This window comes from Lontra canadensis, unplaced genomic scaffold, assembly GCF_010015895.1.
Source record: "Lontra canadensis isolate GAN:19392208 unplaced genomic scaffold, GSC_riverotter_1.0 scaffold63, whole genome shotgun sequence".
NCBI lineage: Eukaryota > Metazoa > Chordata > Mammalia > Carnivora > Mustelidae > Lontra > Lontra canadensis.
In genome coordinates this window covers 10,524,606-10,538,101 of record NW_022631057.1, presented here as the reverse complement: position 1 = coordinate 10,538,101, position 13,496 = coordinate 10,524,606, and the positions used below count along the sequence as shown (strand labels likewise).

The window sequence follows — 13,496 nt, the reverse complement described above, 5'->3', positions numbered from 1 at the left end:
CCCATGCCAGTGGGAGCCCTGAGCCTCCCCAGCAGAGGGCAGGTGGAGAGTGGCTCAAGAGAGCAAAACAGACCCAGCCCTGTGGCCGTGGCAGGGATGCTGTCATTGCGTGCCCAAAAGACCTGTTGGACGCAGGCACATGCTATCATCAAGACAAACTGAGGGGTTGCCCTCTGGTGACTTCTCTTCCTCATCAAGGCTGCCCCAGATGTTCACTCGAACCTTCTCATTCATTTTAAGACATTGCAGTGGGGGGTCCCAAAATGTGTTTTGCCAAGGTCCGTCCCACTCCCGCCTGGGGACAGCCTTGCTGGGAACCAGAGCCTGCCCACTCACAGCCCTCTGGCCACCCCGCCAACCTCAGTCCACAGGCCCCCCCCAAGCCAGTCAGACCATCCTGTCCCCCCACTCCATGTCTGTGTGTCTGTGCCTCCTCAGTATGCAGAACGTGGTGCCCATCGGCGAGGGGGACCTTGTGGACGTGCCCCAGGACTCAGAGAGCCAGCTGCAGGAGCAGGAGAAGCGGATTGAAATCTCCTGTGCCCTGGCGACCGAGGCCTCCCGCAGGGGCCGCATGCTGTCTGGTGAGAGGGGCCGGGCCCCGCTCCTCCAGGGAGACCGGCTGACCAGGTGCAGGGGAGGAAGCTCAGTGCTGCGAGGGGGCCAGGGATAGAGAGACACAGGGCCAGGGAGACCTGCCTCAAGGTCAGGACGAGCATTTATTGAGCACCAGGTACTGTGCCAGGCTTGGTGGGGTGCCAAGGGGCCAGAGTTGCCTCCAGGAGCTCAGAGCTGGGATGCTCTCTTAGAGCTGCTCTATGAAGGAACGGCCAGAAGCCACGCAGGGAGCAAGGGCGCCACTATCCCTGGGCAGCTCAAGGAAAGGCATAGCGAAAGGGCGATCCCTGAGCTTGGCTGGGAAGGATAAAGGCATCACCAGTCACGGAGTGGGTCCAGGCATTGCAGGGTACCCTCTCCCTTCCCCTTCTGGCTGTGTGCAAATAGGAAGGTGTCAGAAGGGCAGGTGGCCAGAGGTGAGAGTGATCCAGTTACCACCCTGGCTACTGACCCAAACCCACTTCTCTGCTAGGAAAAGATGAGCATGAGGAACAGATTTCACGCTGATACAAAAGCTAGAGGGTTCCACCCAGTCACTGTGAGGTTGAGGTCAGCCTGAGGTTCGGCCCCAGAGAAGGTGAGACCAGAATCAGGAAGAACAGAAGAGGGTCTCTTAAATGGGGCGGGGGGGTGAAGGATGGAGGAAAGACGGTGGTTACATGATGAAGCCCGATGGGGGTTGCGGAATGTGTCCCCCTCAGGACCAAAGGTGATTAGGGAAGAGAAGGAAAGGGAGAGCTTAGAAGGCCAGTCCAGAGAGATGCCCGGGAAGGATGCCAGGTTTGCAAGGAGGAGGAGGCAAAGAGACAGGTGTGCTGGCCCCCAGTGACGGTAGCCAGGGCGAGGGGTCAGCAACGAGCAGCTTGGGACTGTGGCCAGAAGCCCAGCGGAAGGGATGGCGTTTCATTTTAGTGATCAAGAGGGCTCTGAATTCTGGCTTCCGGGGACTCTATGTCCTCATCTGTAAAATTCAAATCGAAATAGCTGCGTGGCGGTGTGAGCAATGGCGGCGATGAATGCTCAGCGCCCAGCACAGTGCCTGGCACTCAGTAAGTGGTCACTGAATGCTAGCCCGATGTGGCCGCGGTGGTGCTAGTGACGGCAGGAGGACTCGTTGACCTAGCAGTAGCTGGAGTAGAAGGAGGCTCTGTGTGCGGTTTTCCTTGCTAATTTAAATGTGGATATTTTTAGAAACCAGAGGGTTTCGGGCTACAGCAAAGGGAATTTACGCCTTAAGGAAGAACCTACTGGCGGTCAGGTTCTAAGGGACATCTAGTGGGCGGCCAGGGAACACTGCTGGAGGTATTTCAGAGAGAGACTGTTGGCTGGGCTGGAGCTGAGGACAAGAGAAGGGATGGGCTTCAGGCAGTCCCGTCCCGCTGCCAAAGGCGGCAGGACAAGTTTGGGCTGCACGGAGGCCTCAGTCCCACCTCTCTGTAGTTTAGCTATAAAATGAACTTGAATCTTCCAAAAATCAAATTCCTCCTGCTCTGGGCAAAAGGCAACTTCCTGTTTCAAGGGTTAGTGCACACAACACTGTTTTTAAAACTTCTCTCTGCCCTTGCTCCAGCCCCTGGCTCTCTCTCCTGTCATTTCCCAGCCAAAGATTCCATGAAAACAAAACCCAGCCTGGCCTCTCAGATTTCCCTCTCGATACACACCAGCTTACGTTTCAGGGTCTGTGTGCTGAAAGTAAACCGTCATTTTGCTTTTGCCAAAACCCCAACTATTTAAAAAATGGCATAGCAGGGCCAGACCTCAGACTTAGCCCACGGTCCCCGCTGCCCCCTTGGCCTCTGGCCCAGATTCCCAGAGCTGCAGCTCTGCCCGGGACAGCGAGGACTGTGCGTGGGCACGGGTTCAAGCCTGGGACCGTGCATGTGGGAGTGCCAGGTGCGGGTCGTCAGGACAGCGTGGCGTGCACAGGGTGGGGAGGCCGTGCCCAAGAGTGCGTGTGTGGCGTGCATGGCGGGATCAGGAATGCTTGTCAGCAGACCCAAAGCGTGCAGACTCATGGAGGAGGTATAGGGGAAGACGCGGCAAGTGTACGTTTGTACGCGTGGCACGATGTCGGGTGCAGTGCCTGGGGGACGTTTGTAGAGGGATGCGCATTTGTGTGTATTCAGGTGCGTGTTTAGAGAGGATGTGTGAGCGCAAATACAGAGCGAGGTATGTGTATGACTGCAGAATGTCTACGGACATTGTGGGGAGATCACTATGAGTACAGGAGGGATTTAGCGAACTGTTGGAGTTTACATACGTGTGTGCGAGGGTACAGCTTACGGATGGAGGCAGCGTTGATGAACGCACGTATATCTGCGGGACTGGCTTGTTCTGCAGTCTGAGGACGGATAAAACACATTTGGGTCTGCGTTGTGCATGGCAAATACATTGCAATATTAGTGAACACGTATCTGTGTGTGCAGGAGGGAGGAAAGCAGGTCTCATGAAGGGGCAGGATGGGCAAGCAGGTGTGACCGATGATTTATGCACACAGACGAGATAGTACTCGCGGACCCACGGTTATAATATCGCACCTGTCCAATACATAGCTGCTACGTATGGGAATTTTAACTATTTCACCTCACTTCAAAGCACGCTGGTCTAAGTGCACGATACTTGCTTCAACCCAACTGGAACTGGAACGTTTCCCTTTTATTGAGGATTGTATTTATTTATTTATTTGGGAGAAGAGAGAGAGCACGAGCACGGGGAGGGGCAGAGAGAGAGGGAGAGGCAGGTTCTCTACTGAGCGGGGAGCGCGATGCGGGACTTGATCCCAGGACCTCGGAATTATGACCTAAACTGAAGGCAGACGCCTAACTGACTGAGCCACCCAGGCACCCTGTAAATTTCAACTATTTCAATGGATATATTCCTAATATATATTTAGAAATTTTCTGCCTTCATAAAGAAGTTATATTTAACAAAATTCATCTTTCTTGCTCTTGTTTGTTTAATATCATTATAAATACCCTTCTTCTGCCCATCCGTTGAAGGGATGCCCTTGGGGCTGTAGTTGGTACAGACCGCAGCTCTATGCTAAGTTCTCCCAAACTGCTACGCTTTTAAAGGTATTACATCTAATTTTTACAAAAGACGTTTTCGCCTCGGTTGTGCCTTCTTCTAGCTATCAGTGGGCCTGCCAAGTCCTTTTTCTCCCCTGATTTCTGTTTCTGATCTCCCATGGGGTAGACACCCAGCAGGTCAGCTCCTCAGAAGTGTGTAGAGGTAAAGAGAAACTGGCCACCCGAGAGCTCGTCTGTGCATAATTCTAAGATCCTCACGGCATGCATGTTGCCATCGATATTTGGCTTTCTTGAAACAGCCCTGGCTCAGTTTTTGACTTTTTGACTGTTTTAGAAGTCAAAGTTGCCAAACAACTAACCACTGGATCCGCTATACAGACATACGCACAGACATGTGTTTCGAAAGCGTTTGCGAATGTATTTGAGTGTGACGTCACACGTGTGTTGGGTCCCGTGGAAGAGTTCGGTTTGAAGTGCACAAACACACATATCTGAGTTGTGGGCAGCAAGCGTGGAAAACTGTTGGATCCTGTGCTTGAAGTCTGTATTCTGTGTGGGCGGATACGGCTTCCTGCTCACGAGGAAGTTCCACGTCTTGTGTCCATCTGTGACTGTGTGTGTGTACGTGATGGGAGTGCACAGAGGGCAGGGAGGTGTTGGGGTCCAGGGCAGGGTGGAGCGCAAGGGGCTAGGAAGTTGGATGCCAGGATCCTTCTGTTGGAGGAAACAGTGTGACCCTGGCTGAGGTCTGGTTCTCCTCTGAGGCCCTGTGAGCACGTTCTCTCTGCCAGTCTCCGGCCTCACAGCCGCCCTGAGTTGCGCCTGAGTCTGCAGACTGCAGAGAGCTCATCCCTCCTTCTAGGACACCCTCCCCCCTCATTGGCCTTCCACTTTGCTCTTCTCAGCATGGAATCATAACGATCATAGAGTAAAATCCATTAATTCAAATGTCACCACTTTAAGGTTCGTAATGATTTGTTCAGGGGCGGACCAAAGTTTGCCCTTTCCGGACTGATGAAGAGGGGGGTCCCCAGGGATAGCGGGGGACTGTGTTTCTGAGACCGCATGCTGGTCGAAGTTCACGGTCCCAGCCCTGCCAGATGCCTCGGTTTCCATGGAGGTGATGACTGTGGTGATAACTTGGATCTAGTCGCCTGCCGGGGCCTGATGATCGGGGGTAGTGTGGTTTTCCTGCACTGTTCATCACCCACGGTAGCTCTGTGTGTAAGGAGCCGTCGGCTGCTCTGTCTGCTCCGTTTCCACAAACGAGCAGAGGCTTGGCCCAGAGAGGCTGGCCTTGCCCACAGTCACACTGGTTCTCAGCAGAGCCTGCAGTGGCCCGGTCTCCTCCTCTGGGGCCCTGTGCCCCTCCGCAGCGCCTGGGACCGAGGCCAGCTCCGCCTCAGCTCTCCTCTCTGCTTGCCTTCTGCCTGGCTCCCCGCCTGGGGCAGGGCCTCGCTTGCTCTGGGTGCCCGGCCTCCCCACCCCTGCCACCACCACCCACCCCTATTCACCTCCCTGTTCATTTCTGTTTCCAGTGCAATGTGCCACCCCAAGCCCTCCCACCTCCCCTGCTTCCCCGACTCCACCAGCCAACCCCCTATCGTCTGAATCCCCACGGGGCGCCGACAGCAGCCATACCATGCGGGTCTGAGCTCTGACGTAAGAAATTTTCTACTGTATTTCATGCACCGCGGGGAGTGGGACCCCGCCCCTCACCCCCATGAGCCATCTACCCTCCCCCTCATTCCAGCATTGCTTATCCCCCCCACTGCCCCAGTGCCCCTGTGCCGCTCTCCCCGCTCCCTCCATCCGCTTGAGCCCGCAGCATCCCCATCCCCATCCCCGTCCCTGTCCCAGTCCCTGTGCAGTGCTGGGCCAGCGCTGGCTGGCGGGGCTGCCTCTTGGATGTCACAGTGCCGCCAGTAGGTTTTGCTTCTCCAGAAGCAGGCAGGGACAGAGCTGAGGCCTCCCCTATCCCACTGTCCGCCAGCAAGCCTGTTGAGATACACAGCAGTCCTGCCTCAGAAGCTCCCAGATCACCCCCAGATCTTCCTGTAAATGACAATACCACAGGCAACAGTGGCCAAAGACTGTGTGCCTCCCTTTCCCCTAGCACACAGCCGCTCGGTACCAGGCATGTGAAAAAGAGCATGGACTTCCATTCATGGGCTCCCCACTCAGGGCTGGGGGCGTGGGGCAGTTTTCCTCAGGGTTCTATGAGAAGAGACTTCTGTCTCCTGGGGAAGCTGGGCTGGAGCTGTCCCTCTGCCAGGACGCGCCTTTCTGACCCATTTCTCTTCTCTTCAGTGCAAGCTCTGGCCGAGGCCAACGCCATGAAACCCCACAGAGCCACGTTCTGAAGGCCTCCTCTGCCCCCGGAGGTCCCAGTTCCCCACCCTGGCCCCCTGCCCCTGCGCTCCCGTGGGGGTGCTGCAGGGAGCCAGGCTGGGGGGCCGGGGCTGCTGCCAAGATGTGACCTCAGTGTTCACATGCCCACCACGCCCGGCCACACGCCCACTACGCCCGGCCACACGCCCACCACCACCACATGGTGGCCTTAGGCCGGGGCCTGAGATGCTGGCAGACAGCACCTCCTGGCTGGCACCCGAGTCCTGGGGGGCTAGGCCCAGCCCTGGCTGGTGGTGTGACGGCCCTACTGGAACATTTCCTGAGGAAGAGGATGCCCTGGTGGGGAAGACGCTCTGGGCTCTCTAGGTGAGGACTAGTATGAGGAGAAGATGGACGCTTTTGCCTCTTCCGGCCCCTCCTGACACCGAGGACGGTATCTGCCATCTGGTCCTTCCCCGTCGCCCCACCCTGCTGCCCCTGCTGCACCCGGGACTCTGACATGTCTCTGCTGATGGGTGCTCCCTTGGGGTCCAGTGGAGACTGACCACGCTGCTTGAGCCAAAGACAAGATGACAAGAGCTGGGGAGAGGCTTCTTGGCTTCCAGAGGGCACAGTGCTGGCTATGGGTAGAGAGCGGCACGTAGGTCTGTGCAGCGTCTGCGGACAGGTTGAGAAGGGGGAGGAGAGAGGGAGAGATGGAGGCAAGCGGGAGGACAGGGAAGCGGCAGGACTTGTTTGCAAATAAGAGGGTGAGGCGAAGGTGGAAAGGGGGTGTGGAATGGATGGGTATCCCCAGGATGGAGCCTTAGCTTAGTGCCAAGTACAGAGCCAGACTGTCAGCCCTGCTCCTGCCCCTCGTCCCCCAGATCCACGGGCCTGTGCATCACTGGCCCCTGGAGGACCAACCGGCGAGAACGTGGTGACCTTCAGCTGCAGCCGTGGGGACAAAGGTGGAGGGATGTGGTGCGGGTGTGCGGGTAGGAAGATGGCCCTTTCTGGATCTGGGCCCAGTGTCTGCCTCCCCTTCCATAGCTCAGGGGCAGAGAGAAGGACCTCTGTCACGTAGGGTGTCATCAGCCTTGGGGTCTTTCCTAACCATGTTCAGGACGTTTTCTTGTCCCCCTTCCCCGGGAATGTGCTGGGGGCCAGCTAGGAGAGTGTCCCAGAAAGGAAATGCAGTCTTAATCTGGGGGGCTAGGTTCTAGGGCCCCACGCCGCGTCCCAGGCATTCCCAAGGAGGACCAGATGAGGCTATGTGGAAGGGCTCCCTTCTGGTCTGGCTGTCTCACCACCCGCCTACCCAGGGAGGCCAGCAGAGGAGACACAGAAGCAAAGCTCATGTTTTCCTCCTCGCCCCTCATATGGGAAGGATGGTAGCCAGGGAGGAGGGAGGGGAGAGAGTGATACTGGAAAAACCTGGGCTCCTGGGCATTCTCTTTGCCAGAGTTGCTGCCCGGAGACTTCAGCCTCCAGTGGCCCCAAGAACAATGACTTTATCTGCCACCACTGCTTCTCCACTCCTTCACAGCGAGGGGCCAGTGACTGGTTCATTTGCAAGTAAAGATGGCAACTCATTCAACAAATATTTATCAAGCACCTTTATGTACCAAGCACTGTTCTAGGTGCTTAGGATACTGTCGTGCTTCTGAGGGATTGCAGGCTGGGGAATTCCATTTCCCTTTTAGCAGATTTTTTGAACATGAACCTTGGCTATGTTTCCCATCTTTAGAACCGCTCAAGCACCCCACACCTGTTTTTTCTTCCCCCACAGACCAGCAGGTGGGATTGGAGCGCTCTCTCTTTCCAACACCTTTCTCCATCCACAAGAAATAGCCTTTCGGGGCCTCCATGCCTTTCCCTTTCTTTGTCCTTTTTTTTTTTTTAAGTGGTGTTTTTAGAAATACATGTAAAATACCAAGGATCAAGGTCTGCACCTTTGCCACCTTTCTCTCACCTCTTATTTCATAAAGCTGGGTCTTTATGTTGCTTTACATGCCTTAATATATGTTTTATGAAGATTATACATATTATAGATATATACATAATATATATATTTGTTTGGGCGTCTGATCCTTTCCCAGAACTCCTGCCCGGGTCCATTTTCCCTCCTTTACATCCCATACCACCCTAAGCCTGTGTCGGCCACACCCCATGCCTTTTGATCCAAAGAAGGGGAGAGGACGGGCTTATTTTAAGACAGATCTATTTTATGCTTTTGTTATAAAAGCAAATCTATTTTCAAAATGTGCAATGTCTGAATGGAATCAGCAAATGATACGAGGAGATTGGGCAGCTGCCTCTAGGTCCAACCCTGTGTCCGTCCCTCTCCTCCTTGCCGCCCACCCCTGCAGTTTCCTCCTCCCATCCCCTAGTCTGCAAAGGGCTGGTCCCCAGAGCTCACCCAGAGAGCATCTTACGAGGACAGGATACTCTCTTGGACGTCCTGGTCTAAGGATTTGATTACACTGTCAACTCTCAACGCCCCTCTAGGGTTACGGGATATGAATCCTCTCAAAGGAAATGTTTACAGCTGTGTGCACAAAAGTACACCCTTGCGGGCACACACCCCCCCACCCCAGTGTGCTCCAGGACCACCTCCCGTCACCAGTCTGCTGGAAAGGGCAGACAGAATGGCAGCCTATGCCAAACGGCACCAAGAATTTGACTCCTCGACGGAGCCAGGATACAGTGCGAATGCCAAAGGAGACGGCTTGGGCTCACAGGTCCTTCAGCACAGACACACGCGAGTTCCTTGGACTTCTCACACTCCTTGATCCTTTTCTGGTCTGGGTCACATCTGCGACATCTGTCTCCCTCTGTGACCTTTCCTCTTGGGGGCTGTTGCTAAGGGGGATGGTAGCTCCGTCTGGCATCCAGACTGCAGAGTCAGCTTCTGGGCTGAAGCCAGTCCCACGGACAAGGGGGCATCTCAGCCTTGCCCAAGAACCCCCCCAGGACTGTCCTCTGGTGGGTTGCCACTGGGGTGCTGAACTCTGCCAGCTCAGCCTTCCGAACTGCTTAGCGGCTGACAAAATAGGCAGGGGGCTCTTGCCTCGCAAGGATTTGGGCAGAATGGAAGTCTTTTGTCCAGATCTGGAATCAAGGGTTTGGGACTGTCACAGAGCTCCCGGGCAGCATCTGAAGCTTGACCTCCCAAGCCTGGCACCCTAGTGCCACCCTAGAGCATGTTGTTATGAAAGAACGGGGCCCAGATGGAGGCCCGGTGCAAAGGGACCCACGGGGGGAGGGCCCTGGTTGCTACTCTGGGGCCTTGCCAATTAGCACATTACCTCCCTGATCAATAACCAAGAGGCTGTAATCAAATACTGCTACTGTCACTTTAAAGCTTTTTCTGAGGTCGCAAACTGTGCACACTTGCTCTCCTGCCTTGGTGAGAGGCATGTTCTTGGGGCAGGCTGACTATAGCAAGACGGAATCGATTCCCTTCCCCTTTAGGCACCCCTTACCTGGCAGCTCTTAAAACTAAGGAAAATAAGAAATATACATATATATACATATATCTATTTATGCACATACTGGGGCCAATTTGATCTGCTAGTATTAGACAATAAACCATACAAGGAAATGTGTCTTTATTTAGTATAAAAGTGACCTTAGAAGAAAAGTTAAGGTTAGCCAAACAGAGGACGTCTCTGTTGGGGACCAAACATCTGTAGCGGCCCCATAGCATCTTTCTAGCCAACGAGCCCCTCCCCGGGGAGGGGCATCCTGACTGACAAGTGAGCGCCTGTGTCCCCCTCCCCAGCATTCTTTTTAGATATAGGTACTAAAGAATCCCAGTGAGCTCTGCATTTGTATCTTGCAAGTTTGTATAAACCCAATACAGGAAATAAAATGGTTTGTACAAGCGGCGTGTGTCTCACACTCTGTCCGTGACTGCCTGTGGCTATGGCTGGACTTGTGGCTCGTGGCAGTTTCCAAGCTTGGCAGAAAAGGGGAGAAGGTCTGCGGTCGGGCTTCCCCTGACTGAAAGCCAAAGCTGGGTCCGCGGTATGCTGCCCGCCATGGTCAGCTCCTCTGTCCAGGTAATCCCAAATCAAGGCTTGTTCCAAAGTCCTGTGTAATGAAAATTATCAGAACAGTGCTCAGATCCTGGGAACCCATCGATTTGTCTCTGAGACAGAGGGCAGAAATGTAGGAGAATAAATTTATTAGGCTTTCTTGATGACCACACCGTGGCCTATATTTCTGCTTTGGGGTACAAAAAGGTATATGATTTGGCAAGGGGCATCAGAAAGGCTGCCCAAATTGTTCTTTTTTTATTTTATTTTATTTATTCATTTGACAGATCATAAGAAGGCAGAGAGGTAGGCAGAGAGAGAGAGAGAGAGGAAAGCAGGCTCCCCACTGAGCAGAGAGCCCGATGTGGGGCTCGATCCCATGACCCGGAGATGATAACCTGAGCGGAAGGCAGAGGCTTAACCCACTGAGCCACCCAGGTGCCGCAGGAAAGCAAGGCTCTTCTAATTCCCGATTTTACTTCGGTCTGGTTCTAAGGGCTGATTTCGAATTCTGGACACCTGTTGTCATTCCTAAAGAGCTAATGGAGTGTGTGAGTGTGAATGGGTGTAAATGTGTGTGTGTGTGTGTTCAACACATTATATGACTATATTTGGGGTTTTGTGACCTCCCCAGGCAAGCTATAAACCCTGATGTCCTTTGTGAATCAGACAGAATGGGGACTGATGCAGACTCACGACAGAGGCCTCTCTGGGGCTGGAGGAGGGACACGGGACCCCTCGTGGCTTTCAGGGCCTGCGTCTCTATCTGCAGCGCCCTCAGGGCGGGAGCCGGCGGCTTGGCGAGGCGGGGTGTGAGCACCAGGCACCGCTGGGTGTCGCTGTCCGCACAAACAAGGGCCGGCTCCTCTTCACTAACAATGCCCGAGATCTCGGCCTGCTCCCGCTCCTGACCCAGATCAACGCTCTGATCAAGGCGGGCTGGGGTTGTAAAAGGGGGCAGTAGTCAGGAAATGTCGATGCCAAAGCACCTAGCAGAATGCCCTGAAAGGAGCCGCGCTCTGTAACAGTGTGGTCCTGTTTTGTTTTGGGGGAGGTGCACGACCCCGGGTTCAGGCAGACAACCAGGCTTCAGATCCTGCTGCCGCCAGAGACCTGGGCCCACACCACATCCCCCCATCCCTGAGCCTCCCCTGCATCCTGCTCCTGCTCCTTCTAGCTGCCTGAAGATGGGCCACGTCACTAAAATTCTTGACCTCAGTTTCCTGGTCTGTGAAATGGGGACATTACCACCTTATGGAGCCCTCAAGAAAGTCAAATGAGAAAATGAATGAAAAAGACCTGTTGAAAAGTCAAGTTCATGCACAAATGTGAGGAGGTGGTGGTGGCATGGCGGGGGCCCCTGGGCCACCACCTTCAGGGCACGATGAGTGAAAAGGGAGACGGTCTCCCAAAGTCCCCCTTCGCTGCCTCCACCGCCTTCGATGAAGACCTCTCCAGGGACCTCCCCCTCCAGCTCTGTGAGGTGTCCCTGCCCACCTCTGTTCCTCCAGCTCCAGCCTTCCAAGGCCTACATCCTCCTCCCTGGGGTTGCCCCATGAAGGGGCTCCTCTCCAGGACTGTGGGCTCTGTGGACAAGCCCCTTTAGGCCCAACTCCAGCAGCACCTGCCTTTGGAGAATCAGGCCCCCAGGGCCCCATCTGGGGAGAGTTCGATTCTTCCAAGCTCACAGGTGAGCTCCTTGGGGGTGGGAGAGGGGAAGTTTTGCTAACTGTTACTGTATACACCTGTGGGAGCAGTTTAGAACCACATTTGAGGGGCTTCTGGGTGGCTCAGTGGGTTAAGCCTCTGCCTTCGGCTCAGGTCATGATCCCAGGGTCCTGGGATCTAGCCCTGCATCGGGCTCTCTGCTCAGCAGGGAGCCTGCTTCCCTTCCTCTCTCTGTGCCTGCCTCTCTGCCTACTTGTGATCTGTCAAATAAATAAATAAAATCTTAAAAAAAAAAAAAAGAACCACAATTGAGAGCAGAAGTCTTTCATATAACAGCATTTAATAGTATACTATAGTATCTTAATATAGCAATATGAATAACAATACTAATTGTCTTAACTATACTACAAGAGTAATAACAGTGGTTCGTCAGGTGCTTACTCTGTGCCCGGTACCAGTTCTGTGCATTACTCACCACTCTTCATTCTAGCTCTGTGTGATAGGTACTAGTACCATCCAAGACGCTGAGGCGCCGAAAGGGTAAATTAAAATGTCTAAGGTCTCACGAAGCTGCGATGAAGCCCAGAGCACTCTGACTTCAGAGCCCAAGCTTCTAACCAATCAACGGTTTCAATGGGCTGCGATGGGGGCGGGGGAATAATGTCCCCCTTGGGGGAATTTTGGAAATTTGCAGGGAGCTGAGGTTATCTCAGTGACAAGACGGCAAAGCTCTTACTGGCAGTTAGCTGCCGCAGTGCACCGGGTAGATTTTCAAAGCAGTAACCGTCCTCTAGCCTGCATGACGTTAGAACACACAACTGCACGAAACCCCCTTTTGGTACACGTTGGTCATACTGCAATTCATAATAGCACTAAGAAGATCTTCTCTGCTTCTAAGGTTGTTGGTTTTTTGGGTTTTTTTTTTTAAGATTTATATATTTATTTGAGTGGGGGAAGGGCAGAGGGAGAGAGAGACTCTCGAGCAGACGCCCTGCTGAGCATGAGCCCCACTCGGAGTTCAATCTCAAGACCCTAAGATCATGACCTGAGCCAAGTCCCACGCTCAGCCGACAGAGCCACCCCGGCTCCCCTAAGCTTCTTGTTTTGTTTTGTTTTGTTTTTAAATCAGTTTCATGAATACCTCAGTAAGTTACAAGATGGTCATATGGAGAAGAAACTGAAATGGAAGAAAGACATTGTCTCAGAATTGTTGAATAAATCCCTGCACGCATTGTCTGCCTAATGTAATATACAACCTTCAAATACTGTTTACCAGGCTGAGCACCGTTTCAAGGCAGCAGGGTCTCACCCAGCGAGCACAGATTCACTCCAAATAGTCAGTGAGAGACCCGATCCGTTAAAGCCAAGATGTTTGAAATGCAGGAGACCTCATTAGACTTCCTTAATGTTTTCAGACATGATTTCATAGGATCTCCATTCTTCATATTTGTTAAGTTTTTGCTGCCCAAGGACAAACGCCTATGTCCTCAGGATTGCGTGTGCAAATGTTTCGGGACTTGCATGTTATTTCTCTACCTTCACCCCGGACCCAGGGCGCCTCCCCACCCCTCCCCCACCCCGCAGGCTCTTGCCCTCAGGGGCTTGTATCACGTTTCTCTGTCCAATCCACCCTCCATTCCCCATTGTCATTAGGAAATACACGATCTGCAAGGCCCACAGCCACGGTTTCACCTCAGCACACAACGGCAGTTCAAGACCGAGATCCCTGTGACTGTGACATGACCGTGCTACACTCCTCGGGCAGCAGGGGGCTGGGGGGAGCTATTTTAACAATACACGCAGAAGA

General features: G+C 53.8%; 1 protein-coding gene across 18 annotated transcripts in view; it reads left to right on the top strand.

The window, feature by feature from the left end:
* Positions 1-6,165, top strand: part of PLEKHA6 (pleckstrin homology domain containing A6) — a 135,556-nt gene extending 129,391 nt beyond the window's left edge. For 17 of the 18 annotated variants that reach the window (XM_032878359.1, XM_032878358.1, XM_032878361.1 and 14 more), the window contains 3 exons: positions 439-584; positions 5,186-5,309; positions 5,958-6,165. In XM_032878359.1, the coding sequence (XP_032734250.1) occupies positions 439-584; positions 5,186-5,301 (262 nt within the window). In that variant the 3' untranslated portion in view covers positions 5,302-5,309; positions 5,958-6,165. The remainder of the gene's footprint in view (positions 1-438; positions 585-5,185; positions 5,310-5,957) is intronic. The other variant, XM_032878360.1, reaches the window with a different exon arrangement.
* Positions 6,166-13,496: the final 7,331 nt, after the last annotated feature.